Source organism: Pieris brassicae, chromosome 7 (assembly GCF_905147105.1).
Source record: "Pieris brassicae chromosome 7, ilPieBrab1.1, whole genome shotgun sequence".
NCBI lineage: Eukaryota > Metazoa > Arthropoda > Insecta > Lepidoptera > Pieridae > Pieris > Pieris brassicae.
In genome coordinates, this window is record NC_059671.1 from 13,254,620 (window position 1) to 13,282,616 (window position 27,997).

The 27,997-nt window shown below is 34.7% G+C and overlaps 4 protein-coding genes across 8 annotated transcripts; 2 read left to right on the forward strand and 2 right to left on the reverse strand.

The window, feature by feature from the left end:
- Positions 1–506: 506 nt before the first annotated feature.
- LOC123712251 lies at positions 507–11,578 on the forward strand. Its single transcript, XM_045665259.1, has 15 exons — positions 507–588; positions 3,887–4,071; positions 4,495–4,664; positions 4,796–5,228; positions 5,673–5,823; positions 6,157–6,301; positions 7,030–7,135; positions 7,199–7,278; positions 8,190–8,284; positions 8,834–8,954; positions 9,282–9,496; positions 9,899–10,063; positions 10,649–10,730; positions 11,190–11,295; positions 11,426–11,578. The coding sequence occupies exons 1-15, from the start codon at positions 507–509 to the stop codon at positions 11,576–11,578; spliced, it is 2,289 nt and encodes a 762-aa protein (XP_045521215.1).
- Positions 11,579–12,417: 839 nt separating this feature from the next.
- On the reverse strand, positions 12,418–22,401 carry LOC123712379 (nuclear transcription factor Y subunit alpha). 4 transcript variants are annotated; one of them, XM_045665424.1, is made up of 9 exons: positions 22,264–22,401; positions 21,325–21,494; positions 20,368–20,431; positions 19,814–19,927; positions 19,319–19,398; positions 18,702–18,884; positions 18,159–18,241; positions 14,048–14,129; positions 12,418–13,494 (listed from the first exon to the last, which is right to left on the reverse strand). In XM_045665424.1, the coding sequence occupies exons 2-9, from the start codon at positions 21,484–21,486 to the stop codon at positions 13,426–13,428; spliced, it is 837 nt and encodes a 278-aa protein (XP_045521380.1). In that variant the 5' UTR covers positions 21,487–21,494; positions 22,264–22,401; the 3' UTR covers positions 12,418–13,425. The 4 variants fall into 4 exon arrangements, with proteins under 4 accessions (XP_045521380.1, XP_045521382.1, XP_045521381.1 ...); XM_045665426.1 differs by lacking the exon at positions 22,264–22,401 and adding an exon at positions 22,014–22,236; XM_045665425.1 differs by lacking the exon at positions 22,264–22,401 and adding an exon at positions 21,958–22,236.
- Positions 22,402–22,879: 478 nt separating this feature from the next.
- On the forward strand, positions 22,880–25,200 carry LOC123711875. Of its 2 annotated transcripts, none has more exons than XM_045664722.1 (4): positions 22,880–23,083; positions 23,170–23,351; positions 23,421–23,755; positions 23,880–25,200. In XM_045664722.1, the coding sequence occupies exons 3-4, from the start codon at positions 23,427–23,429 to the stop codon at positions 24,493–24,495; spliced, it is 945 nt and encodes a 314-aa protein (XP_045520678.1). In that variant the 5' UTR covers positions 22,880–23,083; positions 23,170–23,351; positions 23,421–23,426; the 3' UTR covers positions 24,496–25,200. The 2 variants fall into 2 exon arrangements, with proteins under 2 accessions (XP_045520678.1, XP_045520679.1); XM_045664723.1 differs by having other exon boundaries at positions 23,170–23,259.
- Positions 25,201–25,261: 61 nt separating this feature from the next.
- LOC123711876 (golgin subfamily A member 8T-like) lies at positions 25,262–27,896 on the reverse strand. Its single transcript, XM_045664724.1, has one exon. The coding sequence runs from the start codon at positions 27,740–27,742 to the stop codon at positions 27,074–27,076; it is 669 nt and encodes a 222-aa protein (XP_045520680.1). The 5' UTR covers positions 27,743–27,896; the 3' UTR covers positions 25,262–27,073.
- Between the last annotated feature and the right edge of the window lie 101 nt (positions 27,897–27,997).

A 27,997-nucleotide genomic window follows, 5' to 3' on the forward strand; every position in this document is an offset into this window, starting at 1 on the left:
AAATGTGGCAACATTGAAGTAAACAAGAATGTGACATTGCACATTAGAGTTGCCACTTTATCTTAACAGATTACTATACCAAAAAATTCGTTTGTGCTCACACAGTCATACTCAATAATTTAAACAGGTTTTAAGTAAATTACATTCCATCTAATATTGTTCGTCTATCGTATTAGAATATGATAAATTAGAACGAAAATCTTTATCAATGTTATTTACATTTCGGTACTATGTAGTTTATTATTTTTTATGATCTGTGCTCTGGTAACGTCATTGATTTAAATTCTCGCGCGTTATTAAAAACTGTTGCTTAGCAACGAAAAACAATTCTCACTTCACAAGATCGAAGAACGTAGTCGGAGTGTGTTGAGGTGTTTTATTGTTAACTTTATATCGTTAGTATTAATTTTGTTAAACCAATAAATAGTATAAGTTTTTTTTACATGCAACTAATAGAAATATGTTTATGTTAATATACCTGTGAAGAAGAAGGTTCCAGTACCGATATGTTTAAATGGAATTATTTAATTTATATTATATTGAGTATATTAGTGACACTTTATTTTACTGAAGGTTATGAAGATCACAGTAAGTACATTTTACCTTAATATAAATAAATATCTATTGGCAGCGCTTTATTGGTAGATGTAATTTTTTTGTTATCTTATCCCGTAACGTGCCTTTTATTGTGAAATAATTCATAGATGTTTTAATTTAGAGAAAAAAGACGCTTCTTCTTCTACCTGAAACAATCATGCCTTAGGTATGATTGTTTCAGGTAGCTATTATCTTGCTACAATCATGCCTTAGGTATGATTGTTTCAGGTAGCTATTATCTTGCTACAATCATGCCTTAGGTATGATTGGTATTACTTATCCTCGTGTTATGGGACTTATATTCCGACCCAGGAGGTTAATTTATTATACTTATAAACGATAAACTAATTTTCTACCAAACAAATTACTAAAGTCGGTTTGCCATTAGGTCACGGTTGGGTGCGCAGTCGCTGGTGTATATTTGTCCTTCCGCTAATAACAAAAGGGCTGCTGGTCAAATTGTACCATTTATATGGATATTTTCCATCATTAAAACCCGGTTACACAGGATGTACCGATACACCTAGTACCGATTTCAATGGGCTGCTGGCAAGGTTAATAAATTAGGCTATACTTTTCAATACTACTGACCTCTTTAAGTATTTTAGAAATGCTTTATAATTTAAATAAAACACTTTTTTTACCGGATTGAAGCTATGTATTATTATAAACTTATAATTATGTCACCGTGACCACGCACGCTGTAAAGCACGCGAAACGTCGGGATAAATTTAAAATTACGTAAAATAATTATAAGTTTATAATAATACATAGCTTCAATCCGGTAAAAAAGTGTTTTCTTTAAATGTGTAAAAGCTATGTTAACAAAAGACAATACTATGCTTTATGATGCTTTCGTCATTTGCCTCACGTTAACCACAGATACTTTTACGGTTACGGTTCTATTTTACGTACTGTGTACGAGGCTTTGATAATCCTACATCTTTATGTAGTAATTAATATTAGAAATTAAATTCCTACAAGTAGTAGGACGATTGGAAGAAAATGTAGTATTTTTAGTGGTTTATATGAATGTGAATTTTGTTTTGGCGAAGAATTGAGCAGGCATCAGATAGGACTTATTAACACTTATTATAGGTGACGACTGACTAAAGTAGAAACGCCATACTTATTATTTAAAGACATCTATTGCCGCAAACAGTTACATACATTGAGCGAGTAAAGAGAGACGGCAAAGAAAACATTTTTGTTACGTGTTCATCAATTACTTCTCTCGTTTCATAAATCGAATACAAGATATGATTTTGTTAAGTTTGATTCATAATCTCATGATTGTCTGTCCTTACAGTAACTTACAGATAAATAAATAAAATAAAATATAAAAGTATTAGTACGCCTTTATTCGAGTAGTACTTAATCAGTAATTAGTCCATGTCCATATTTGACATTAGTGCTCGAACACCGACGGAGTGAAGGTTTCTCCTAATTCTTCTACTTGTATCTCATCCTCGCTACCATTTTCCAATCCTTCCCCGATATCCCTTTTATTCCAAGCTTGGTTACTGTCGGGCGTCCTCTGTTTTTTCTTCTTAACGAACCATTTCAAGTAAGGGCAATTTTGACCCAACTTTCCGCCCCATTTCCACTTTACCTTTTTTGTATGTTACGACGTCTGTTACGTTTGTAAGCCCATTTTGTTTGTTTTAGTTAATTACATTATCACACAGTTTTTAACTTTATATTTTACGTAATAATAATATAAAACATTCTGGATTTCACTGATGTAAGTTTCAAAGAGGAGAAAAATGTAAATTTACCTCCTCATAATGACAGTTTTTTGTTGGTTGAACCTATTTCAAATATACAGCTATAGATTTAAGGAAATGCGTTTACTTCCAAACAAAGCCTCTAGGATGGTACCGCCTGGCCCCGTCGTTCCTTCAATTTAATAGCAATAGCGGTTACAACTTACATCACGTAATGTAAAGCTTATTCATAACTTTTATAATAAGCTTTTTTTGTTTTACGAGCGATTTTAAGCAAGACATTTCAAGAAATGTTTATGTCTACAAAATTTAATTCTAATTAAACATTTCATTTCAATTTCTTGCCAGGCCGCCACTATTTTTAATTTTACTTTTTTATGCATAATATTATACTTCATGTAAAATAATAATATAATAAACAACTTATCAAGCTTATCCTACCTCTAGCCTATGTTGTAGTAGGCATTTAGATTTTGTATGCGTTTTGATTAGTGTAATGAAAGATTTTATTTGAGTATGATATGTAGGTATATGACATGTTTCGTGCGTACACTGTACATGGGTCGCTCAAACCTTCAACTCTATTGAATTACGTGGTTTTGCTTTATTACAGAGATTTGTAAGCGCAGATTTTCGATGTCGCTACACATTCATTATCATGTCCCTTTTAAAGAAAGGGGAGACTTCGACACTTCCCTGCAGCTTAGCCACTCGGTCACATACCTGCCGGAATGTCTGTTTATCATTATTCCTGAGATAGTATGTAGTAAGATATACGTTATCAAAATATCGCAACAAAAATGAATTTATGTCAACTAACTTTTTAATTTAGTAATAAAATTATTTCCTTAAAAAACAATAGAAAATATCACACAAATCCAGATACGATTCAGAATTAAGGAGTCTATAGTGAAGTCAATAAATTGTATGAGGTATGCGGGAGCTCACGCGATGCACCTAAAATGTTCATTCAACTGTCATTAAAACATGGCTTAGAATACGAAATCAATGACAACAACTTTTCACTTCTTTATTGCTTTTAAACTAGACTTGAACAACTTGAACAGGCATTATTATGTCGCTTTTGGACGTATTGATTACGAAATTACTTGCGTATTAAATTATCGTTAGTAAAACCAGTGGCACTACAACCCTTTCAGGTTTTGTCCTGATTCTGAATCTGTTTCATGATCATTTGTCAATCTAATAAGCAAGTGCCTGACACACGCCGTAGATTTTTTCGCCCTAATGCAAGCCGGTTTCCTCACGATATTTTCCTGCACCTGTTAAATACATAGACAGAAAGTCTATTGGTACACAGCCGGGTACAAATCTATGGCCTCAAGGATGAAAGTCGCACGTTGAAGCCACAAGGCCCACACTGCTCCTTCTTTCTTCCTCATCTGCCAAATAATCGTTAATAATAGTTTAATTATTCCATAACCAAAGAATGTAACAATTTATCTTCGAAATAGTATAGGGCAGTGAAAGACCTAATTATTTAAGACCAAGCCTATTAAGGGACAAGACAAAATAATTTGTACTGGTAAAGTATTTTTCAGCGTATACGCTACTATCATCAGACCAGCACGCCGAAACACCGCGATTAGAGGATTTCTTCTGGACAGGATCGGGTGATGGACCTCCTCCACCAGATTTGTCTGCGCCCGCGCCTGTACCAAGTTCACCAATTGTTAGGACTACTACTGTCCTCGCTACGGTGTACTTGGATTCATATCCACCACAGGTAATAATAACCGACCCGAGAGAATGTCTTCTACGTCTTAAATTTAAAAAATCATCTTATTGTAAATGTAATGAAGCCCCAAAGATCATCAAAATCGGCCTAGTCGTATAGGGCGAATTTAATTCATACGCACAGAATGTTTAATTGAATTGAAAAGCCTTTGTTTTATTAATTCTGCAGGCCACTATTTGTATAATATTTTTTCGAAAGACGAATAGTTCAGACTGCGAAGAACTTTATAGGTTCAAACTATTCTTCCTGGTAATTTGAGAGCTTCATTTAAAAGTTTTTTAAAAGTCCAAATCACTGCAAAAATGTAATGAACAAAACTCCTGTATCGCGCTTTCGGAAAATAAATTGTTCTCTATGTAACTGTTAGTCTGAGGGTACGTCAATTCCGTTAACGACAGAGTGTCGGTTCAGGCGGTGACAGACAAGACGGGTGAATGCGTGGTCAATTGTGAGTCACCTGAAGGGCTAGAGCCCGAGATCCCGGAAGACAGGCGGTACTGGCTCCTCACAGTCATACAAGGATCAACACCAGATAGTCTGCAGCTACGGCTAGCAAGGCTGTATCAGAAAGCCTTCTTGAGGTTAGTAGATATGTCTTATTATTAAAATATACGTTTCGGTTGCATAGAACAGTTTTATTATAAACAATACATATGAATGTGAAAACTTAATAATTTTACTCAAGAAATGTAGGATAATGTCAAATTTTCAGGCAACAGGAAAAACATCTCGGCATAATTAAATCACTAGATGCCACAACAGCAAGAAAAAAGCATGATGTACACTCATTTATAGTCAATAAAAACAATGAAATAAGTCCGATCAATGATATACACAGTTCTATGATAAACATAGACATGCAAAGTGTTTCAACTATAGATAAGGAAATGTTTTTAGCGAATAGTATGGAGTCATTAATATCAGAAATAGAACCTACTAGAGTAGAGGATATCGCTTGGGTGCTAGTAACTCCAACTATGGTGATTCGTAAAAGAGATACGAGAGAAGCTGAAGAGATAGATATGAATAGAGAAGACATTGAACCGCTGGAAGAGAGTAATAATGAGACAATATTGTTCAAGCGCGAAATTATTAAGCCGGAACAGCAACCGCCAGTACAGGTTCATATTCAGAATATAACCGAGGTGAGTGTTAGCTCGAGGAGATCTCTTAGAGGAGAGAAGTTTGTTTAATGGGCAAACGTATCGTTTAATGGATAAACGTAATACCAAGACAAGTGTGTCGTATAGCCTTTAGAAGATATCGAGGTGATAAAAAATTTGAAAGTTATGCCTCACAATTCATTTTTACTGGCAAGTCTTTCTAGATAATGATATTCATGATAAGCTACAAAAATAGTAATTTATTTTCTGATAATTGGCCAACCCCTATTGTACACTTATTTCAGTATATATTATCTAATATTTCAGTTTTTGTCCTTTTAACATTTAACTTGAATATCTTCTTGTCTATCTCTTGAAAAAGACTAATGTCTGTACCTCAAAATGTTTTTTTTTTCAAATCTGGTTACTTCTAGATCTAAAGTATGCTGCATTGCTTTTCATAACGCATTTTTGTCTTACGTACAGTCAGCTGAAACTGGTAGTGTCCAGATAGTGTATGTAGTACTTGTGGGTGGTAGAGCTGTACCGGCAGCTGTAGCGGCCAGAGATATGAGATTAGTGAGAGATGCTGAGGTGGCAAAGGAGCTTGGTGCTGTGGTCACGACTAAGGCTGAACGTGAGTATATGACCCTTGAAAGAATTACCAAGGACACACGAAGTATTCTAGTATTCAGGGAAAATCTTACCAGTTGCTTTGAACAATAACTTTATTTATCAGACGACAGATTTTTTATGCATTTGTTACAATATTTTCTTAAGCGATGAGACTCTGGAACTCTGAGTTATAAACATTATAATTATTCCATCAAGCTTAATGATTAAGAGGTATCGCCTTTTGCTATAATTGATTGACTGACACGGCAGTCAAATTTAGATTAATAATCTCTTCCTACACCGAAATGTGAAGGAGAGTCTGAAATATGTGAATCCAGTTGATACTGTTAATCAGCAGCGTATCTTCGAGCAGCAGAGGGACTGGAGGGTGAAGCACCCACCACCATCCATGGAACTGAACTGTGGGCCCTCGCTGTTGGCTCTACAATTGCTGTTCTCTTATTGATAATAATTTTGGTTTTACTTTGTCTTGCACATCGGTGAGTCTCATTTTTACTGGTAGTTTATAATTAGTATTAATACATAGGCGTGACATAGCAGTGATGGCCGTGGTGGGTTCGTTCCCCGGCTGTGCACCAATGGATTTTTTTCTATGCTCGCACTTAGCATCCGCTTGAACGGTGAAGGAAACCGGCTTGCTTTACAGCCAAACAGTCAACGATGTGTGTAAGGCACAGACGGTTGATCACCTATTTCCCTATTAGATTGACAAATTATCATAAAAAAGATTCAAACATCTGAAGCCCAGATCTAAAAAGGTTGTAGCACCACTGGTAAATTAATTTTTATTTTTACATCTTTACATTTACGTACCTAACCTTCTTCGAAAATTCTATATCTATTTATTTATTTATGTAAAAGTAAGTGATCAGTTTTCTTCACGATGTTACTTTTCATCGTTCTATATAAAGGCTTCATGAAAATTATGTACTTAGTAAAGAAACTAACTATAATGTCCAAATTATCTTGGTTGCTTTTGGGAGTTATATCTCCCAAAATAGTACTATATAATTTTATAAATCTCTTCAATATTAAGTCTTATTTCTTCAGTATTAAGTATCTTTTCAAAAGAAAGTGATCTGTAAATTTTCAAACAGCAGAGAGCCAACTCTCTCGACAATCGCTTAAGATTTATGTACAGCTCAAAATTTGTTCTTATGCATTATAATTATATTTGGTAAACATAATTACAATTGAATAATTTCAGAAAAAAATCTATTAAATCATCAGCATCCCTCCGCGCGTACAGAAACGAACTGATGCAGGAAATAGAGAAAAACCGAGCTTATGTACGCGAAGACAATAACGGAAAGGTATTCTGATATCCAATCTCAATGTATTATATGTTCCTTTATATATGTTTTTTACTATTTCAGCTTGTTAGCGTGGTGTCTCCAAGTCGCACAAGACCAAGCAGCGCTCTGCTTCCCATTTACAGAAAGGGCAGTGCTTCCAGGTAACCTTCTTGTAAATGTTTGCGTTTTGTATTAAATCGCGACAATTGTATGGTATCCGAGGAAAGTAACGATGTTTTTTTTTAATATAACAGGGCTAAACGGGCAGGAGGATCATCTGATATTAAGTGATACCGCCGCCCTTGAACACTTTCAATGCCAGAGATATTAACGGCCTTTTAAGAATTGGTACGCTCTTTTCTTGAAAGATCCTAAGTCGAATAGGTTAGGAAATACTTCATTCGGCAGCTGGTTCTACATAGTGGTGTATGGTAAAAATGGTATTAAAATCCCTCAGTTGTGGAACGACGGACGTCGAGGTGAAATGTAAATTAAAACCAAATTTATACGTAGTGAAAGAATGAAAGTAGAAGGCCGTGGAAATAACGATAAAAAGTATGTGTGGTAGGATTGCGAGATAGGATAAGTAATTGTGAGAAACGTGATCAGTGTGGGTTAAAAGAGGACGTAATGATGAGGATACAAAAGGGAATGCTGAGGTGGTTTATGTAGAACAGATCAATGAGAAGCAGTTAACAAGTACGAGATACAAGGAAATCGTGGATGGTGAAGTCGGGTAGGCCTTGTCGTACGTGGACTTAATCCAGGACATACTAGAGAAAGGACAAGTTAAAAGTTTCCATAACCGACCAGCATGGACGGTGGACAATGCAAGAAAGGACATTTATGTCCGGACTGTAACAAGTGAAGATCAGTTGGGATCCTCTGACATCCGTCAATTAAAATCAAAACGGGGTCGGACAAAATAAAAGCTCTCTTGACTTGTTTTTCTCTTCTTTGTCTAATTCTCCGTTTTTAAATTATGTTTATTCATGCGGTTATTATACCATATTCATCGGACACTATGTTTTTGTCTTGTTGGAAATTGTAGCTTCTTTGTTATTAATTTTAGCTCATCAACAACATCGTCTAGTGTATCCGATATAGTAGCCCTTCGACGTAGACAAAAGAAACCACACGCTCTCAGGATGCCGCAGAAGAAGCGAGGTTTGTTAAATTTTTTATAGGATTTTTTGTGCAAAATTAGAGAGAGAAAAAAGAAACCTTCAATTTATTTCCAAAATTCTATAATTTCTTTCTGGTATTTATTTTTATATTTCCTACCCAAACAAAACCACCTTCAGATCCCAAACTTTTGATTCGTGATCTATAAGTTATAGTCGACTTTTTGGGTCTAAAGCGGTTTCCTCACGATATTTTCCTTCAGTGTATGGGCGAGTGTAAAATCTATTGCACAGCCGGGGATCGAACTAACAACCTGGTTGTATTTAGATACAGAAATATATGTCACTTTACTATATTTGATGCTACGCTCTGTAAATCCAAATAGGTAATGTATAGTTTATGTATCACATCGAAATTCGGAATCGGTATCGCTAAGGGAACTTACAGGTACTGCTTTTGTTCTGTCTTCATATTAAAGAAACTATGAAATGGTAAACCGAAGAACCGAAAATAAAACAAAAAAAGGTTTTGTGAGAGTTCTGAGAACGGTTTGTGAAATATATACAATATACATAATTTTGAAATTGTCAGTGGGTACAACGGATAGTCTACTCGAAGCAGCTGGAATTGAAAGTTCTGACAGCGGACAACCTTCCGCGCCCCAAACACCCACCTCATACCTTTCAATGCCTTCTGTAACTACTTTTCCCAGGTAAATCGATTATTTCTTGATCGAGATGGCTTCACATTAATATGTAGGTTAAAAAAATTTACCGTAATAAACTATTCCCATGATGTCCATATTTCAGTTAAAAATAAGAATTATAAACAGTTTAATAATTATAAATAATTAGTTAACTACTGTGCATACAAAATAACTTAAATTATTACCCTGAAAAAACACATTAAGCTTACACATGGATTTTAATATGTCGTTGACATAATAATTTGATTCAGACGCGACTAAACTTTTCAGTAAGACTAAAATTACATTAAAAGTGTTTGATCATGATAATTTGACTATAAGTTACTTCCAAAGGGGCAATATTGTGGAACCTCTGTCCCGTATTCTGGAGCCAATATCAGTTCGACACCTGGACATAGATTCCCCTATACCCAGCCCCAAGGGTCTCAAAGACACAGTACCACGACGCCAGATGCCCTCACAGCTGGTCCGTTTGGGGAGCATTGATAAGGATCCAGGGGTCATTGGACCTCTAGTATGGGACCTGCATTGTCAAAGGATTAAAGATGGTAAGTTTAGGCTTGATTTTTTCATATATTTATTTAATTTTCAGTTATACAAGTTATATGACAATTATGGAATCCAATAGCAAAAGGCCGGCAACGCACTCGCGAGCCCTATGGCATTGAGAGTATCCATGGGCGGCAGTATCACTTAACATCAGGTGAGCCTCCTGCCCGTTTGCCCCCCATTCTATAAAACAAAACTTAATTAAAATACAGATTACTGTATATACTTAATATGCACTACGTTTTGTCTCGTTACAAGAATAAGCGTTTTGACAGCTAGCAGTGATTTTTTTTCCATGGCTATTTAAAATAGGTTTATACAGTGAAGTATTTTTTCTCATTTAAGTTCCTTTGTTGTGATTATAAATATCTTCGCGACATCTTTAACGTAATGTTTTAAAGCCTCAAAGCCGTCCAGCCCTATGAAGTCTCTGACCCGCAAGGAGCCGTCATCGTCTCGCATGAGGCAAAGATTCAATGAACTAATGGATGATGCCTTCACTCTATTTGGAACTCCCACTCCCGAGACTTGTACTATTGAGAGAGAAAGCAGTAAGGATAAATCTGGTAAGAAAGTGGTTGTTTACTTTGTTTTACCCCTAAGACACGTATTATATTAATAACTTGTACCAACAGCCTCTTGTTTCCTAGTTTAATCAGGAACTAAAACTGTATCGACTTTAGTACATTTACAAAAATCTGCATTACCTGAAAATTATTATGTAAATGTTTGCGAAATATAATTGAAATTAAACTGGATTCAATCCAGGGGGCTTAGTCAAGATGCCTTAACAGTAGTGTATGTAGAAAGTCGAAAACTAAAGTACTTTTACTAGTAACTAATCTTTATTTATTTTTTACAAAAATCTTCGTACATAAACAATAATGACATTTCGTGTTGAAAAATTTCTTAATGAATAAGTTTTTTTTGGCCCGCACGGTTTGTGCATTGTGGCCCAGGGTAAAATCAGAGAAACGGGTAAAAAAATATAATTATCAAAAGGAAATAAATTTAAGAATGGAAATTAAATCTTAAAAAATAAAAGATCAATTCTTATAGAGCTACATAAAAAAAGGAGTGTAAGATAAGATATTTACATAAATTTACTTTCATATTATGAATAAGTATTTTCAATTGAAAACATATTGCAGAACCAGTGAGTGAGGCTCGTAACGATAACGTACGTGTTCCATGTACGGTTGATACTGTACGCGGACGTTCGGCGGGACCTGGGTAATTATAAGGAATTTATAGATATAGGGTAACGTAGTTATTTCCTTATTTCAATTAATATCTTTTATCTTTCAGACATTTCTATTAATTCATTTGATATCAAATATATATTATAAATACCTGTAACAACACACAGGCATACCATGCGTGCTTTTCATTGAAAATCTTCTGCGTGTTTCTGATTTGGTCTAAGACATGTCGTAATAGTATTGACTTTTATTAACATAACTTTTACACATTCAAAGAAAACACTTTTTAAATTATGTAAAATAATTATAAGTTACATAAATAATACATAGCTTCAATCCGGTACTAAGTGTTTTCTATAAACATGTCGTAATATTTTTCATTACTGTCATAGAAATAATCTATTGGAACACAATCGGATCCGAGAATTTCACCTCTAGATTTACTTTATTCTGTTCTCTATTGTAATATATACCTTTTTTTCATGCAAAGTCGCAGTGGTACACCAATAGACTCCATACGTCCGCGTACGTCATTCGTACGCACAGCGAACGAACGTCGCGTGCCCACTCGCGCTTGGGGACCTACACCGCCTCAGGTGATTCTTCAAGTTATTTCCAATATTGCTTTCGATTTATATATAGTATTAAAGTACTATTATTTTAATACCGAAAGCCTAAGATATTTTTTTAAAGCCGACAAGTTTTATATTTTATAAACACTTCCAGTCTGTGACTCGTATACCAGCAACACCTATAGTAAACACAGCGCTAATGAGCACCAAAGGAAAGTTATCGCTGGACGACCCCGCCTTACCTCTCATATCAGCTATTAAATCAGAAATACAACGGGTCCGAGAAAATGCCTCCAAACAAAACTAAAAACAGTATTTACATGTCGACATTATTTTGATAAGAAGAATTTTTTGCGACATTTTATATATTTTTATTTGATAATTTTTCCATTTTTAGGAGAGATTAACTTTATTGAATATGATCAGTGATAATACTTTATTGTTAATTTATATATGTATAGCATAAACTCTATATAGGGCACTGTAGGGCCTGTGCATTTTATGATATTATAGAGTTGTCGTTAAATGGAGAGAAGAAAAACGTATAGATATCCATGACTCCTACTTATTAGTCATGGTCAACAACAGTCTACACGAGCAAACATTCCCAATTTGTAAACAAAAGAACGAAATTCATAGAAAAGTTCCTTTGCATGATGCCGAACAGTCGAGTTTATTGCGGGCTAGGATACTATTACTAATTTTAACAACTTGTAAAGTACTTTATTACTCAATGTTGTCGTTATTGAGTGTGAGTGTAGTGCTATGTAGTGTGTATCATAGTATGGAAGACAAACTAAAGCAACCAAAGCCAATTGATTTTCACAGTTTAGAGATTTCGTCGTTAAATCGAGAGACGTTGCATGGACTTTACAATGTATATAACATGTTCACACACATCGAGTTGTATTTACATAGCATTAACAAAGCAATTTTCCATGATTTATATTTGAATAGTTTAAGATATCAGTGCAATATTATAGTATAGAAAGTAATCATGTATTATTTAAAAATAGTTCTAAGTATAGAAATAAAATGTTGATGCCAATTTGTATTACCTGATATTATTTGTTCACTTTTTGTAGGATTTTTAATAAATATTTCTCACATCAACCCGTGTTTAAATAAAACAAACATGTGCAAATATGTATATTTTGTACTTCCCTGATATTTCGTGAATATATTAATTACATTTATAAAAATATTTACACCTATATTGTGATAGCCCAGATCTTAACCTACTTAAAACTAAATAATATAGATGATTTTAACAATGTATGATATAACACTCAAATGATTTTGCAATAAAACTTAAGTTATCCGGTAAATAAGCTTTTCATTATCCCTGAATCAACATTAACAATAACACAATACAAGTATAAAAAACGTTTCCTTAGGCAAATTCCAATATCTAACTTAAATGTATTCATGACTGACCAACTTTTTATTGAATTTATTCTAAATATTATTTTTGAGATAAATTGTGATGTAGAATAGGGCCATGACAGAATTCTTAAAATTACACCAGCACTAATTTGTTTGGCAGTTTACTAATAATTGTAGTTTGTTAATAAATTTCTGTCTTCGCTCTGAGACAGAACTATGACAACAACTTGTCTTTAACTTTTACCAATTATATATTATTATACTAATTAGATAAACAGTTAAACTGGTTCACGTCGACATTGTTTAGAACAACATACCGGTTATATTGACCAAAATCAAAGGTCCCGGCTGAATTATATTGTAGGTGGTACTTAATAACGTCATCGGTTTTTTATGACCAAATATGAGTAGTCCCTTCAATGTCGTTGTAACAGATTTTCACTGTATAATATTTATATAGATTGACATTATTTTTCGAGTAAAGGAGTAAATTATACTTTCTAGTTTACACTTGTGATGATTTGTAGATCTGTCCATATGAAGGTGTTTCAATTTTTCATAAAGTTCGTCAGTTCACTGAATATTTCTAATGACCTTTGCATTATGAAAGAAAACAAAAGACAATACTCTTTGCATTATGGTCGAAATTTAAATAACTATTACTCTTATTAACACTCATGTACCACAATCCTACATTTGACACTTCACTATATCACAATCACTTTAATAATTTCACTAAGTGTCCCGTCATCGCTTCTTGATTCGTCGCTATGCCGACTGCATAGGGTGTGGTGCGAGCCTCCTCCATTGGTTCGATTGTTCTTCGATTTCATCATTCTGGAAATATAATATTATTGAGTTCATATAAGAGGCAATTAGGCATTGGGATGTTTGTTAAACTTATATTTAAAAACTAATAATTATAACGTCCAACAAAAATAATAATCATAATCCAGTGGCGCTACAACCCTAAATGGATCTTGGTCTTGGCTTCAGATTCTTTCATTATCTTAATTTTTAATAGACAAGTAGTATTTTTGGGCTCATAACTAAGATGCCGCAGAAGCAAGTAGTGTGCACATAGAAATAAAATTCCATTGGTTCACAGCCAATACAATACAAAAATTAGAATATTATAATTTAGTGATGAGCTACTTTTATGGGTCTATTTTTTTCTTCATATTTCTTTGTATATAACATACATACACATACAGACTACTGTCAACCTGAGAAAATTCGATACCATTAAGTTACGGAAGTGTGTATTTTAATTAGTTAACATCGTAAACTTTTTTTAAGTTTTTTATACGCATTACGATTCCTTCATTAATTAATATTATATTTTACAAGTTGAAACTTGAAATGAAATTGTATAAAATAGTTGACGCACCTGTATGATAGTGATGGAGACATCTGGTTTGACATCATCTATGCCATGTCTCGCTGGGTCATCCGATTGAGTCTCCATGTTCCTGAAATATTATAGGAAATATTTTTTTTATATCACCGGCGCCATCTATAATCTACTACAAGAATGAATAGGATGAATTCATAAATCGACCTGTTTGTCAGTGCAGTGCATATACATCTCAAAATCAAGAGGACCTTAGGACCACTCAGTCAGTGGTTAGAGTGATTCAACTGTTCAAAACGATAGCTAGAATACCATTCGAAAATGCCGTAGAAATTATAGGCGTGACAAATTTAGCAAGTCTACCGGCAAATTCTAAATACCAACTAGTAGTTCTAATATTTATAAGCGATACCCCAAATAAATGGCCCAAAGTAAAAGGTATTTTATTTTGAACCGCCTAAAAGTGCTCCAGACCGTCGTTTACAGTAAACCACCTTTAAGGCGTTTGTCTCAACCAAAAACATGTCTAATATGAATTATAAGCATGAATGATTTGTTCAACAAGTAAAAAGATTTTATTGTATTGTTTCATATGTATATAAACTATATCTAAACATACATAAAATTTATATCTAAGTTCAAAATAGTCTTACACAATCGCGATTTTTTTTATGTAATAGCAGGCAAACGGGCAAGAGGCTCACCTGATGTGAAGCGATACCGCCGGCCATGGACACTCACATTGCCAGAAGGCTCGCAAGTGCGTTGCCGGCCTTTCAAGAATTGATACGCTCTTTTCTTGAAGGACCCTAAGTCGAATTGGTTCGGAAATACTTCACTGGGCAGCTGGTTCCACATAGTGGTGGTGCGCGGCAAAAACTGCCTTAGAAAACGCTCAGTTGTGGAACGACGGACGTCGAGGTGATACGGATGGTATTTTGTATTTTGCCTTGACGTCCGATAATGAAACTCAGCTGCGGGTATTAGACCGAACAACTCTTCTGAACACTCCCCATGGTAAATGCGGTAGAAGATGCAGAGGGACCCAACATCTCTACGCAACGCCAAGGGATCAAGCCGCACGGAAAGTGATTGGTCGTCGACGATTCGAACCGCTCTTCGTTGAATACGGTCTAGTGGAGCTGGTACTGGGGAGCTCCCGCCCAGAGGTGAGAACAGTATTCGATGTGGGGCTGAATTTGCGCTGTATAGAGTTGCAAGCGGTGGCCCGGAGTGAAGTACCGTCTCGCCTTGCTGAGCACACCAAGCTTTTTGGAGGCTAATTTAGCCTTCCCTTCCAAATGACCGCGAAACTGGACGTTATTCGATATGTCAACGCCCAATATTCCGATGTTAGCTGAGGCTTTAAGGAGAGTGCCTTCAAAGAGGGGAGTAGCGACAAAGGGAGTTTTTTTTAGCGGAAAACGCGCATACTTGTGTCTTCTTGGGGTTAAATTGGACTAGATTTAGTCTACCCCAGTCCGAGACTCCACGTAAAAGAGTTTCGACTTCAGACACAAGTTTGTTCCGGCACTCATCAACAACAGCCCGAGAAATACCTGCCCGGCCCGTGTAAAAAGTATCCCCAGTGCTGTCGTCCGCATAGCAATGAAGGTTGCTAAGTTGCAACATATCATTAATATGCAGAATAAACAGGGTCGGGATAGGACACAGCCTTGTGGGACACCAGCATTGACAGGTTTATGGTCGGAGCATGCTCCGTCGATGACGACCTTAATGCTCCGATCAGCGAGAAAGCTGGAAATCCAGTTGCATAATTTCTCGGGGAGCCCATAGGCTGGAAGCTTCGAGAGCAGTGCTCTATGCCACACCCGATCGAAGGCTTTCGCTATGTCCAAACTTACCGCCAGCGCCTCCCCCTTGGACTCAATTGCCTCTGCCCACCTATGTGTAAGGTATACAAGGAGGTCACCAGCTGAGCGACCACGACGAAAGCCGTACTGAGAATCGCTAATCAGCTGGCTGCCCTCTAGATACCTCAAGAGCTGGCCGTTAATAATGGTTTCCATTATTTTGGAGAACAAGGAGGTTATTGCGATTGGGCGATAGTTGGACGGATCAGAGCGATCGCCTTTTTTAGGGATCGGATGTATCAAAGCTGTCTTCCAGCACTTCGGAACAGTGTTGAGGGAGTACAGGTACCGGAAAAGGCGCGTTAGGACCGGAGCCAACTCAGGAGCACAAGTACGCAGCACAATTGGGGGGATGCCATCAGGCCCGCTCGACTTATGGATGTCCAGGGAAAATAAATGTTTACGGATAGCACGTTGCCGGAATGTAACTTCAGGCATCGTAGTATCACACCGCAATAATGTCGGTGGTTCCTTCCCCTGATCATCCAAAGTTGAGTTCGACGCAAAGAGACAGCCTAGAAGATCGGCCTTCTCTTTTGCAGTATGGGCCAGTGAGTCATCCTCCCTATGCAGTGGTGGAATAGAGGGCTAACAGAAATTCCCTTGGACAGCTTTGGCAAGAGACCTCTCGAGAAGGCTCGAGTTCCCGAAGGAAGGTGGGCCAATTTCTCACCAAACCTGGCAATATGCTCTGACTTTGCCTTAGCGATTTCCCGTTTGAAGGACCTAGAGGCTGAATTGTATGCTTTTTTACGTTCGCCGATATCCGCCGCATCACAGGATGTCGCCGCTTCTGCCCAGGCTTTAAAGCATTCACGCTTACGGCGCAAAGCCTCTTTGCACGAACGCCTAAACCAAGGCTGGGACTTGACACCGACCGGCACCGCAGTGAATGGAATAAAAAGTTCCATGCCCTGCAGGACCACATCAGCGACAGAGTCAGCGACGGCATCCGGAGTACTCAACGAAAAGCAAATGGGCCCCCAAGGGTAGGACGCAAAAAAAGACGCATCCCGTCCCAATCTGCTGACTTATAGTGCCACACACGGCGACAGCCCGCAAAGCTAGGCCGTAAAGGGCGCGTGAGCGGCACAATGCTCCGTACCACGCAATGATCTGATGAACCCAATGGCGGGTCAACAGAGACTTGGTAGGTCTCCGGATGTGAAGTCAGCAGAAGGTCCAACAAAGAAGGTTTATGACCATCCACATCTGGTATTCGCGTAATCGCAGGGACCATTTGCGTCAAGTCGTAGGCTAAAGCAAAGTCGTGAAAGGATCTTCCCGCGTGATCGGTGGTTTCAGAGCCGAGCCAATCGGCATGGTGGGCGTTAAAATCGCCAAGTATCACGATTTCAGCGGTAGGAATCCTTTCGAGCAGGGAATCTGTAGCCATTTGGATGTGCTCAATGAGTCGGTCAGTTTCAGTATTTCCGCTTCCGATACAGGCATGCGTAGAATCGAGGATGGTCATCGCAGTCTACGCGCAGCCAGAGGTTAGATAGGTCCCTTCCTTCGAGCGTCCCGAGGCGACGAGAACAGATATCCTCTCGGACGTACGCGCAAACTCCAGCCCGCGGCACAAATTAATGTTCCAATTTGTACCCCGGGTAGGAGAGGTAAGAAGTATCAGCCGGGGAGGAAATCTGAGTCTCGGTAAGAAAGAGCAAGGCCGGCTTCGCAGTCTCTAAATGATAGTGGACAGCGTGGATGTTGGAGTTGAGCCCCCTAATATTTGTGAAGTCCACGGCGAGTGTGGATGGGGGGGGGGGGTGCCTTGTTGGATTGCTCCGTTTGCCCCGAGACCGATAATTTTTTTTAAGAGCGCAGAATTGCCCCCCCCCCCCCAGAATACGAAGGGCAGCCTGTACGTCCACCACCGGGTGCTGAGTGTCCCGGTGGTGGACGCCCAGAGGGGGATTCTCCACCGCAAGCGCGTGTGGTACCCCCCTGGGGTTGATTCTGTTTCTTCTGCACCTTCATATTTCTTGTAGAGGGGGGGGGGGGATGGGCTCCGGGAATCTTTCTCACCGCACGAAACGCGAGTACAAGAAGGCGAACCTTTTGTATCACTTTACGCCGGTTTTCTGAAAGACAGTGGTACTGCCCCGGTCGTGCCTGCCCGTTTGGCTGAAGCCAGGAGGCAACAGCATCTAGCACTAGGAAGGGATTGACTGATTGCGCTGGTGAAATAACCTCTGTCACAGGTTATTTCACCAGTGGGCGATGGGGTCGTCACGTCCCGACGCCATTGATATTTATGTCTAACAAACCTTCTACTGCCAGCATTAAACCTTCCACCTTCCCCTCGTATCCTGTTCATTGCATGTCTGTGTCGAGACTCATGAAGGTATTTCTGAAAATGTATATTTTATTTTATTAGAAATATATAACAATCTAATTCGATATGTAAAAAATGTTAGAAGAAAAAAAAAAGTTAAATGTGTAAATAATGGTCTGTTCGGCCTACATGGTGAAGTAATTAAAGTGCTTGACACAGAACCCGGTGTTGGGCTCGTTTCCCTGCCATACGTACTCTAGACACAGTAGAGAGGTTATTTTTTTGTTCTTAATAGATAAAGGCTATATACTATATAAAACAAAATATTTTTTTCAATTCAAACTCTTAGATTCTGAAAATGATATGTTGCTTTGAATTTAATTATTTTTTTTTTCAATCGGTTCAGTAAGTCTATTTATTTATATTGTTACTATTTATTTATATAGACCCACTAACTAAATACATAATTACTAATAGCAATGTAAATTTCTTCTCTCGTCTCTATAAAAATGGTATAGACAAATTTATTTCTCACCGGTCGTTCTTTGGGTATACGCCCTTGTTCATGCAGTTTGGCCCTCGCAGCCCTGCGTTTTAGTATCCGTTTATATTGCCTAGCGTTGACATAGAGAAGTGGTTCCTCATCAGAGCCTGCGCTGGCACTGGTGGCCGTCGCACCTTCGCTAGATGTCGTCCCGCTACTGTTGCCGTTTACCATCTGTAAATATTTATGTTCTAAGTTCTTATGTTAAGTTCCGGCAACCTATCAATATTATTAGTTTTTAATAAAGAATGGAGATAAACTATTCCACATTTGATTTCAAAAAATGTATTTAATTTTTTTAGTATATTAATAATATAAATAAATCAACAACGAAATTATGCAAAACTTATTTTATTTATAATAATAATATAATATAAAAGCTGTTTTGATACTTTTCGGCCTCTGATATTATGCTTCCCTATTTTCTCTGTTTTATGTTTGTTATTAAACTAAAAATGGTTGTATCCTATTTTATATGAATTTTTTCTTGTATGTTTTTGGCCTAAGAGTTATAATTATCTCTTAATAACACACACTAACACTTTAATAAGATAAAGAAGTCTCGTTTAAAATATACTTCTATTAATTAATATAAATATTCAACTTACCATAACAATATTGGGTTGGTTAACTATCTGTTGTGGTTGGACTGCGTTCGCTACTTGCACTATATTACCGAAATTTAATACTGAAATCATTGACAAAATAATTAGTTAAGAGACAGTAATGTCACCATATAATCGAGAAATTTAGCCATATTAAACACATGACTCTTAGTAACATAATGTGCCCTACATATTAGGTTACATATAGCATGTTTTTAATTATATGGTGCAATTAGTGATGTATTTTGGCACTAATGTAAAGCTGGCATCCATGTTCAGAGACATTCAGAGCTAAGAAACTAATCTGAGTGCTGCTGTGAATACATTAACAGTTAAATAGACACTATCAGTAATGATATAAACAAACTTCTTCAAAATACAAATTATATAGTTAAACTAAATCTGTACCTTTTTAGTATTTTATTATTGGAAGAATATCTTGCAAACATTATTTAACCATTAAGTTTTACTGATCTTCAAGTTAATTTAATCTCTTACCAGGTTGGTGTATGACTTGGTGCTGGTCAATCTGTTGGGATGTAGGTTGATAAAGAAACGTCTGACCATCTGGAGTCTGCACTAGCTGCATTGTCTGTATGTTGTTATTTGCACCTGAAAATATTAAATTATATCTTAAACTCTGAATTATGATGTTAGGAAGTTTATTTATCATATAGTTTTTGTGTATATGTAGGACCAAGTACAGTTATTGATTAATGCAATATGTGATTAAAGCCCTGTACCCGCACAGCTGGGGCTAAGGTAAGGTATATCTCTGTTTATTGTTATATTTTAAATACTTCATCAAATACTTTGCCAGTAGACAAACCTAGGATCTCGGGTGTATAAGAAGTGTGTGCATTATTTTCTAAGCAACAGAGATTAATGTATAAATAATTAAACATTAAGTCAAAATATCCTAAAAGTACTAAAGTATTTTTTTAACAACATTAACACCCAACAAAGCTTTCTAATTTGATGTGTAGTATTATTTTATTAGTAGTAATATCTAGTTTTATTAACTAGATATTTTCAACATATAGATAAATTACCTTGAATACTGGACAGTGGTACTACTTGAAGACCTTGTATTTGCTGACTGTTGGGTGCAGTCACCTGAAAATAAGTGGCTGTTATTAAGCAATACTTAATTTCTTGATTGATATGGGCTAATTTTATAGTATATTACTAAAAAAAATTAATTAGTTTTTAACAGAATTTATTCAGTTTAAAAAACATTTGCTTCTAATTACTTTTCTACCATGCATACCATTTTATAAGGCAATTATTATTACTATTACAAAACAATAACAAAATATTACTTTTTCTATTATAGCTATAAAGAGCAAATTAATAATTAGTTTATTTAAATTGTTAAATATAATACAAATCATCTCCAACATATTATCCATCGCCAGAAAACTTAATTTTATTGTCATTTAAGCTGTTTGTTTTTCTTTTATCTTCGCGTTTGCCACAATACATTAATGTTGTGGTCTACAACATTACAGTTTCCTTATAATATTTGCCTACAATATACTATTTAGAAAGTATTCATAAAAAAAAATTATTTATGCACAGCAAAGGTTCGAACATACAACCTCTACAACACAGCTTTAAGATTTTGCTATAATAACCAGACATCCTAAAAATCTTTAGATGTCCACTGAAAATATAATTAAGCATTATTATCTATTATAACAGAATAATGATACCACCACCTGGATTTGAGGACCTCCAATCTGAATGCGTGCACAAAAATAATCTCATTTTATGATAGTGACATTCAAAATGAAATATCTAAACAGATAATGGCTTTTTCTGTAAGTCTATTCAAATTAAATTAAATAAAAAACAAAATGGTGTTAAAGTATTGAATAAAAATACAATCCACATCGCCCCTACTTACATAGAATGATATAATTGTCAGTTCTTTATAATAATGTTGTTTACACAGCTTCAAATTTAAGTTTAAGTATCAAATACAATGTCATAAATAATTAAAGTACCTGTATTGGCCCACTTGGTGGTACAGAGTGAACCATTATCTGCTGTCCATTAGGTCCTTGAACAACATGTGGGCTGTTGCTCATCTGCAAAACCTGTAATTGCTGCCCATTTAGTGTCACCACCTGTGTACCATCTGATGTCTGGATTTGAGCATGCTCCATTTTGATTTCTGAAATAAAGTGACATGTTTATCCAATCTGCTACCTTCTTAAAAAAAAAACAAATATTGTATCAAAATAATGATAGGTCAAGAGTTGTAACTAGAAACTCCATTCATTAATATAGAAACAAACTTATAAATATTTTTTTAACAAATCATTAAATTTTACTAGTTTTATTATTTTAAGAAACAGTCCTGAGTCAAATAATATAAGACAAGTACTCTATTATATGTGTATAGTAATTAGATCATGTGTAATAGTGTTTTTTAAGACTATTATGAGTAAATCACCTGTAAGTTATTAATCCTAATGCCTTAGACTGAAGTCAACAGACAGTCAAACTAGGTATTTATTAATGTTGAGAACTTGTCTTGAAGTTTTAATATATTACTATTCAATTTTTATAGTTAAATAGCACTAATCAAGAGTGCTTGTAAAGGCAGGCGCAATACTGACAATTTATTTACGTACGAATGTATCTACAGCAATGTATTATGATAGATTTTTTTAAAGTAATCCTCTCTCACTATAATATGGAACAAGATCCCTGAAGATTATATCAAGAAATAGGTATCACTCGTTTTTTATCTAAAATATTCCATGTCATTGTGTAGCATGAAACAAATAGTATTTGCTGCAACGTAATCAAAATGGCTGCTTTAAAAATAAGTTTCTCCGACATTCTTCAACTAGTTCAATAAAATCAAACTATACAATGTTAAAATCTCATTTGGCCCAACATCACTTAAAATTTCGACAAATAATTTGTAAACTTACATTGGATATTCCTCACTGGTTTTCCAATGATTGGTTGGCAAAGATAGACCAATGGTCGATGTCAGTGATCACAAGCACGCAGTAGATTGGTTCGGCACATTACCACTCCCAGAGAAGCGCGGCTATTCTGTTGATTCGGCTATCCAATGCTGATTCCTGCAATGAAAGGTTTGTCTATGGATACTTAAAGGGTTGGGGAAAAAACTATATAAAATAATACAGTGAATGAATAACTTAAAATATTTTTATTAAGTAACACGTCCTTTTAACATCATATTAATTATGGATCTTCATTAGTATTACTTAATAATATAACCAATTTATGCTTGAACAATTTTTTTTCCTTGATAAATATTTTTAATTTTATAAAAATGTTTTTTACTTATATGACAATTCTATATAAAGAATTATTTATAAAGAGAGATAATCCATAAATTTACACTGTTAGTAGCAAAAATATTATCAGCAATTATAAAAATTGTCTATTTACTTTTATAACGCCAGCATCAAAACCCTCCAATATTTAAGATTTTAGTATAGCTTATCTACTAACAACTATATTTATCTATAATCTGTGGTGGTTTACACTATGATTGTGGTATAAACTCGTTAAATTAAATTTTTCAAAGTAGAGAAATGGATATATGGACTTTTTAATGTTATTGCTGCATTTACGATTTCGAGGTATTATTTTCTACATATAACCTTCGAATTTAGGTTGTTTATGTTGAATATATACATACTTGTTGTAAAATGAATTCAATCCTATATGATGAATTAAGTAGGGATAACTTAGCTTTAGAAGCTGCTCGACAACTTGGTGAGTAAACCAGTTTGAAATTGGAAGTCAATTGGCAATTGGATAAATTCTTTTGTTTCAAACTATGAATATGTCAAAATTTTCAGATCACATAAATGCTACTTATAAAAATATATCTCAACAACACAGAGAATTATTAGAAATTAATACTTCAATAGTAGCCTACATTGAAGAAAGTAAGTTACGAATTTCCTCTCTTCGGTTAAAGTTAGCGAATGAAGCGCAATGCTCTTCTAAAGTTGCCGATATTTTGTCTAAAAAATAAAGAGTAAGTAGTTCCAGAGTAGATAGTCGTTTTTTATCTAAATAAAATCATAAGTAACTATTAATTTTGCAGGTGAAAATGTCGAATTCTCCTAAAACCCCAGAAAAAAGAACAAGTAAATTTAGTAGTAGATTGTTATCTGTATCCAGTAGCAAAACAAATGTATTTCACAAACACCAGAGTGCTAAAAACTTTATCATTTGGTATAAACAAATAATTGATAATGAAAGACAAAAGCTTGGTTTGTATTTATCAGAAGATGTTACTTTGAAATGGTTTGGTCGTACAATACGGTCCAGAAAGAAAGTAAATAGTTTCTTCACTAATCATGTAGAGCATTCAAAACATTATTTTACATCGGTGGAAAGTATATCTAAGCTTCAAATAAAGCAGAATATATCTCCAAGGTTTGTATATGTAGAGTTAGTTTTAAATATTTATCTGGTCACTGGTCACTGGTATATTTATCACCATGAGGTGAATGAATGCCATAATAGAATGCTTAAATTACAATTTAACTTTGACTTTCAGACAAAGTGACTCATTCATAAGTCCATCATGTTCTCCTGAGTTAAGAGAATTACTACCAAGGAATGGTAAACGGAGATTATTTCAATCACCTAGTAATAGTCCTGAGTGGGCTCCAGGTTGTAGACCAGATGATGAATTTGATGGCACAGACAAAAAACGGCTGAAACCTGATCAAAGTCAATATAAAAATTTTGAGCATTATGTACTACATGAAAATAATGATTATAAACATAGTTCCTTTGAATTGAATATCAAGGGTGATGGTGTGAACCAACCTGTACATGAACAGATTACACCGTCTAACCTTGAATGTGGCCAAGGTGACTGTTTGCCATCAACAAGTAGTGATTCCAATAGGTCTCATGAGAATTTAAATGCTCAGCTGCCAAAATTGGCTGTGGAGTGCAATGGTTATGTAGAGTTTATGCGCACAAGGAATAATAGGGCAGATAGTGCAAAATGGGAACGTAAATGCAAATTACAGATATGCTATTCTGAAGATCCTCTGAATGTGGGTGACTTTATAGTTTGGACGATTTATTATAGTGATGAGAGTAAGTGCAGACGTAATCTTTTAGCTGAATTTAATAAGATAGGAAAAGAACAACTTGATTAAGATTTGGTGAATATGACTCAAACCTGTTTTATGATTAAAAATGTTGATTTTGATGTTCATAATAACATTGTTATGCATGTTGGTTTTTCATATCTGGGACCAAAAGAATCCTTAATTTCTTGTTGCAATTCTCTTTGACTTCGTTTAAAAGCTAGTATGAATTTAGATTTAAACTAGTCCGAAAATTTGGGGAGTGATATTCTCTAGATAAGTTGAACTAAAAAGAAAAATCCCTGAAATTCTTTCAGGATACATTTTTAGCTTATACCATTGAAATATTTTTTTAAATGTTAGAATTACTTTTCAGTAAATAATTTTATATATATGGATATTTGGTTTTCTAAAATTATGTCTACAATACATGACCTATGCAATTTAATTTATTATGTAGGTGTACAACATGGAGTTGTGTAGCAATTTTTAATAAAAATGCTTTAATGAAATAGTGTTGAACACTTCAATATTAAACCACAATAAAAAACGGACCTATATCTTAACTGAAGATATTATGTTTAAAAGTAAAGTTATGACTCCCAACAGGAATAAAAGGGCCTTGGATTTTACAATGAAGGAGCATTGTAAAATTATACCATAACTTTATTGTACTTTATAATATGTAAGTTTATTTAACTTAAAAAGTAAAGAGGACCACTAGTTATTTTGTTTGTGTTTTAAGATGTGCTCATGTTTTAAGAATAAAATATATCCAGCTGAATATTTTCTTTTATTAAACTTCTTATGGATGAATGTTTAATACAATGTTTCACTTACATCAGAATAATTATACTATGTCACTATCTTATGCAAACTTATACAAACATAACAAAAAAATTAAGAACATGGATACTAGCAGGAAATAGGGAGATTTAGTACCGGTCAAAATGTTGCACAAAGATGTTGAAAGTAAATAGGTCCAATTTGTCATTAAGTCATTTTTGTACTTGTACCCTTCATTTCTGTTACAATCCATAGGATGTTTGACTAAAGAATTATTGTATATTGTTTAAAGTTAAACATTTTACAATGGAGTTGTTAGATCCCGAAAGTGTGGTTAATTTTGTCTTGATATTATCAATATGTGCCTTCAATATAAGATCTGCTCCTTTTTTGCATATTGTTAAAAGTGTGAAATCCACATTAAATTTGTTTTTTGCTGCATAAATAACAAAGTTGAGTTGATAAGTGTTGCCCTAGTAGCTTCAGCGTGCGACTCATCGCTGAGGTCGTAGGTTCGATCCTCGGCTGTGCACCAATAGACTATATTTCTATGTGCGCATTTAACATTAGCTCGAACGGTGAAGGAAAATATCATGAGGAAGCCGGTTGACATAGACCCAAAAAGTCGACGGCGTGTGTCAGGAACAGAAAGCTGATCATCTACTTACCTATGTGATTTACAAATGATAGTGAAACAGATACAGAATGAGGCCTAAAAAAGTTGTAGCACCATATATTTATTTTAAATAACAAAGTATGTCTTATTTATTTTCACTGTTAGTTAATTACATTGGAAACAAACATTAGCCTATTTTTAAGGATTGAATTCAAATAAAATACAAGAGTTTTTTTCAGATCTATATTTCTGGCACCATAATGGCAATATTTTAGAATATAAAAATAATACTTATACTTTTGAGAACAAATTACCTAATACTATTGTATACTTTTAATATCTTATATTAGATTTGAACTTCTAAAAAAATTATTTTATATATAATTTATATGTATTTTGATCTATTTAAAATCAGGGTTAGAGTTACTAATGCTTGATCAACAGCAGAATTGTTAAAACACTTCTTTTCAAGATACAAAGAATATTGTTGATATTATTAAAAATAGATAAGTTGATGCCTCTATTGCTCAAATTAAATATATTAATAAACCATTATGTAAATTGATTAGCTTTATTCATGCTTATAAAGCTGTTAAATAAAGATTGAAATTGTGATGTTACAAAATATATATATAGTAACACTAAATCTACCATAGCCCCTAAAAATAACTACATTTCTAAATATTTTACTAGAATAGTCATACAAATAATTATATATACTACATATACATTGCTTACAAGTTGCAATACTTTGTTGACCATACATTTTGTTAAGGCATAAAAAAAATGTTAAAAGGAAAATAAAAGAGGGTCTCTTATAAATCCTAACTAATCTCCTCGTTTCACAAATCTTGTGTTTTGGTAAAACTAATTATAATCTATCTCCGAGACTATATATCTGCATTTGACAAGAGTATCAAAAACGAAGTAGCTATTTTTTAAAATGATTTATGGTGATATTTTACCTGGCCTAAAGAACCGTCAAAAGAATTTTGCAGAAAATGTATCTTAGTATCTTAAAAAGTCATATTCTTTTTATATGATACCACTGATTACTTTATCAAGCACCATATTTGTTATCTTGATGGCTGATATAATCATTACACTAGATATTTTTTTTGTTTTAGTCTTCACTTCAACAGCATTTCATTAACAATAAAATTAAGAGGCCACAATTCTCACAATATATGTAACAAATTGTAAACCTTTGAATACCTACCTAGTGAAATATTAAACAACATTTTGTTACAATTGTTGTTCAAAATCTACATTTACATCTTCAATTTCTTCTTTAGCATTATCTTCAAGAACTGGTTCATTCACTGGATTGAGGGCATTAAGTGAAGAGCTTAATTTTGGAGGCTGAGCTGCTGGTGTTACCTTAGATGGTGCGGGAGGGTTTGGCGCACTTTTAGTTGTCATTGACGATTTTAACCTTAAAATTTCTTTCTCCAATTCTTCTACCTTCTGTTTACGCTCTTCTAGTTGGCTAGTTAAAGTTTCCTTTTCTAACCGGAGAGTCTCAAGTGTAGCAGATTTGCTTAGTTGTAAGTTTTGCAAAGATTGTAGTTCTGTTTTACAAAGCTCCACATCAACTAATGTGCGGTTTATTTTAGTTTCAGATTTCGACATTTTATCTTTATACTCTAACAAATCATTATTTAACTTAATTTTCTGATTTTCTAAGTCATTAATTTTAGAATTAAAACTGTCTTTTTGTTGAATGTGCCGCAACGAATCTTCCATGCAGGTAGTTTGATGTTTTGAACATTCTTGCAGTTGAGTGCTAAGCTCAGTTAATTTATTTTGTAATTCTGTCTCCATACTCCAGCTATTGAAGAGCGAAAGGGTAAGTAAGAAACAAACAGCAAATACAATATACATTGGCCAACGTCGCATGTTTTCTAAGCCCATATTTTGGTGACCCTTAACGAAATATAAACGCGCGCTTAATTTTATAACAACTTTTAGTATTATTAACTAATGTAAAATCTAATATGTCACAATTTTAAACTAATAACAAATTCCACAATGCATTTACTCAAAAATAAAATCAAGTGCTCAGATAAGAATAGATGTTGAAAACTATTTTAAATTTATTATCTATGATAGATTCTTTATGACGAAGAACGTAGCCAAGAAGTTATAGATATTTTAGTTTAAAGTTCA

Coding starts and splice junctions, on each gene's coding strand:
- LOC123711875 (XM_045664722.1), top strand. CDS start 23,427: ATGTCGAATTCTCCTAAAACCCCAGAAAAAAGAACAAGTAAATTTAGT. Junction 23,756..23,879: donor AAGCAGAATATATCTCCAAG/GTTTGTATATGT, acceptor TTTGACTTTCAG/ACAAAGTGACTCATTCATAA.
- LOC123711876 (XM_045664724.1), bottom strand. CDS start 27,742: ATGGGCTTAGAAAACATGCGACGTTGGCCAATGTATATTGTATTTGCT.
- LOC123712251 (XM_045665259.1), top strand. CDS start 507: ATGTTTAAATGGAATTATTTAATTTATATTATATTGAGTATATTAGTG. Junction 4,665..4,795: donor TATCAGAAAGCCTTCTTGAG/GTTAGTAGATAT, acceptor TCAAATTTTCAG/GCAACAGGAAAAACATCTCG. Junction 5,229..5,672: donor ATATTCAGAATATAACCGAG/GTGAGTGTTAGC, acceptor TCTTACGTACAG/TCAGCTGAAACTGGTAGTGT.
- LOC123712379 (XM_045665424.1), bottom strand. CDS start 21,486: ATGGAGCATGCTCAAATCCAGACATCAGATGGTACACAGGTGGTGACA. Junction 18,885..19,318: donor ACCAACCCAATATTGTTATG/GTAAGTTGAATA, acceptor AAATATTTACAG/ATGGTAAACGGCAACAGTAG. Junction 18,242..18,701: donor GTATACCCAAAGAACGACCG/GTGAGAAATAAA, acceptor ATACATTTTCAG/AAATACCTTCATGAGTCTCG.